The sequence below is a fragment of the Dipodomys spectabilis genome, unplaced genomic scaffold, assembly GCF_019054845.1.
Source record: "Dipodomys spectabilis isolate Male_0828 unplaced genomic scaffold, ASM1905484v1 ptg000030l, whole genome shotgun sequence".
Lineage (NCBI taxonomy): Eukaryota > Metazoa > Chordata > Mammalia > Rodentia > Heteromyidae > Dipodomys > Dipodomys spectabilis.
This window is the reverse complement of record NW_024870707.1, coordinates 5,601,931-5,603,673: the sequence shown is the minus strand read 5'-3', so window position 1 is coordinate 5,603,673 and position 1,743 is coordinate 5,601,931. Positions and strand designations below refer to the sequence as shown.

The window sequence follows — 1,743 nt, the reverse complement described above, 5'->3', positions numbered from 1 at the left end:
ATGGTCAAGAGTAACCTCAGTGCAATGACAGAGTTCATTCTCATGGGCTTTACTGAACACCCCAAGTGGGAGATTCCCCTCTTCATGCTATTTCTCAGTTTCTACCTTGTCACCCTTCTGGGGAATGTGGGCATGATTGTTCTCATCCATGTAAACATCCAACTCCACACCCCTATGTACTTCTTCCTGAGCCACCTCTCCCTGCTGGATGCCTGCTACACCTCAGTCATCACCCCTCAGATCCTGGCCACCCTTGCCACAGACAAAACTGTCATCTCCTATAGCCGATGTGCTGCCCAGTTCTTCTCCTTCACCGTCTGTGCAGGTACAGAGTGCTTCCTGCTGGCCGTGATGGCCTATGACCGCTATGTTGCGATCAGTAACCCACTGCTCTACACTGCAGCCATGAACCCCAGAGTCTGCTGGACTTTGGTGATGGGAGCTTACATTTGCGGTGTGTCTGGGGCCATTCTGCGTACCTCATGCACCTTCTCTCTTTCCTTCTGTGAGGACAACAAGATCAACTTCTTCTTCTGTGACCTCCCTCCCCTGCTGAAACTTGCCTGCAGTGACACAACAAACGCTGAGATTATCATTGTCTTCTTCTCCAACGTTGTGATTTTGGTCAATGCTTTGGTCATCCTGATTTCCTACCTGCTCATCCTCAAGTCCATTCTGAGGATGAAGTCTCCAGGTGGCAGGGCCAAGACATTCTCTACATGTGCCTCCCACCTCACGGCTGTGGCCCTGTTCTATGGAACCCTCACCTTCATGTACATACGGAGTGGCTCAAACACATCCTTGGAGGAAGACAAGATTGTGTCTGTCTTCTACACTGTGGTCATCCCCATGCTGAACCCTCTGATCTACAGCCTGAGGAACAAGGATGTGAAAGCTGCCTTCAGAAAGGTCACTGGTAGATTCCAGGCATCTGAGTGAACTCATCCCTCAGTCCATTTTTCCTAAGTCAATGTATATTAACAGGTACAGCATTGTATGTACGTCTTATGTGCATACACAGAGAGAAGGTAGACAAGTACCAACTGGGCATATGAAAAGAAGGAGGATGTGATCAACTTTGTATCCAATTATTCGATAGTACTGCCTTCCTATCACCATCTCCCACGTGTAGGCCCTTCTGTGGGATTTCATTATTTGATTTCATTACTTACAGAACCTGAGGTCTAAGCCTTTTTGAGTTATTTCACCAGACCTCAAGGCTTGCTCTAGTTTGCCTCTTGTCTTTGTTATATGAGTATCATTGTGTTCTCTGTGTCATCGTCCACATCTGAGGATCCTTTTTGTGCTGATTGTGGTAAATTAGTGTTGAGCATTGTAGGATACAGGCCTCCCCTCTCACTCCTGCAGCGTCTTTACCCTAGAGTGTCTTCTTTCCTGCTCGGGTGAGAGTCATAGAACTTAAACCAATTGATAATCACTGGCAATGCAGTTCCAACGTCCACGTCACGTTGATATCTTCAAGATGAACTAAGCCAGCCTGGTGACTAAGTGACTTGAGGACTCTCCTCAAAAGCCAAATCTAGCTTTTGATGAACGCAACACATTACTTTTCCCTTCACTCTATTTCCTAGCTCTCACTTGGCAAACACCCTACTTCTAAACATAGTTGTGTCCGAGAGCACAGATACATACAGACAATTCAATGTAGAGACCTGAATGAATGGACTTCTTCACTTAGTTCTTTCAGGCAAAATTGCCTCTAACAATGATGTGATCACAACT

General features: G+C 46.4%; 1 protein-coding gene across 1 annotated transcript; it reads left to right on the top strand.

The window, feature by feature from the left end:
• LOC122104798 (olfactory receptor 9I1-like) lies at positions 1–939 on the top strand. The gene has a single exon (XM_042675726.1). It carries the CDS (start codon positions 1–3, stop codon positions 937–939), a length of 939 nt encoding a protein of 312 aa, XP_042531660.1.
• Positions 940–1,743: the final 804 nt, after the last annotated feature.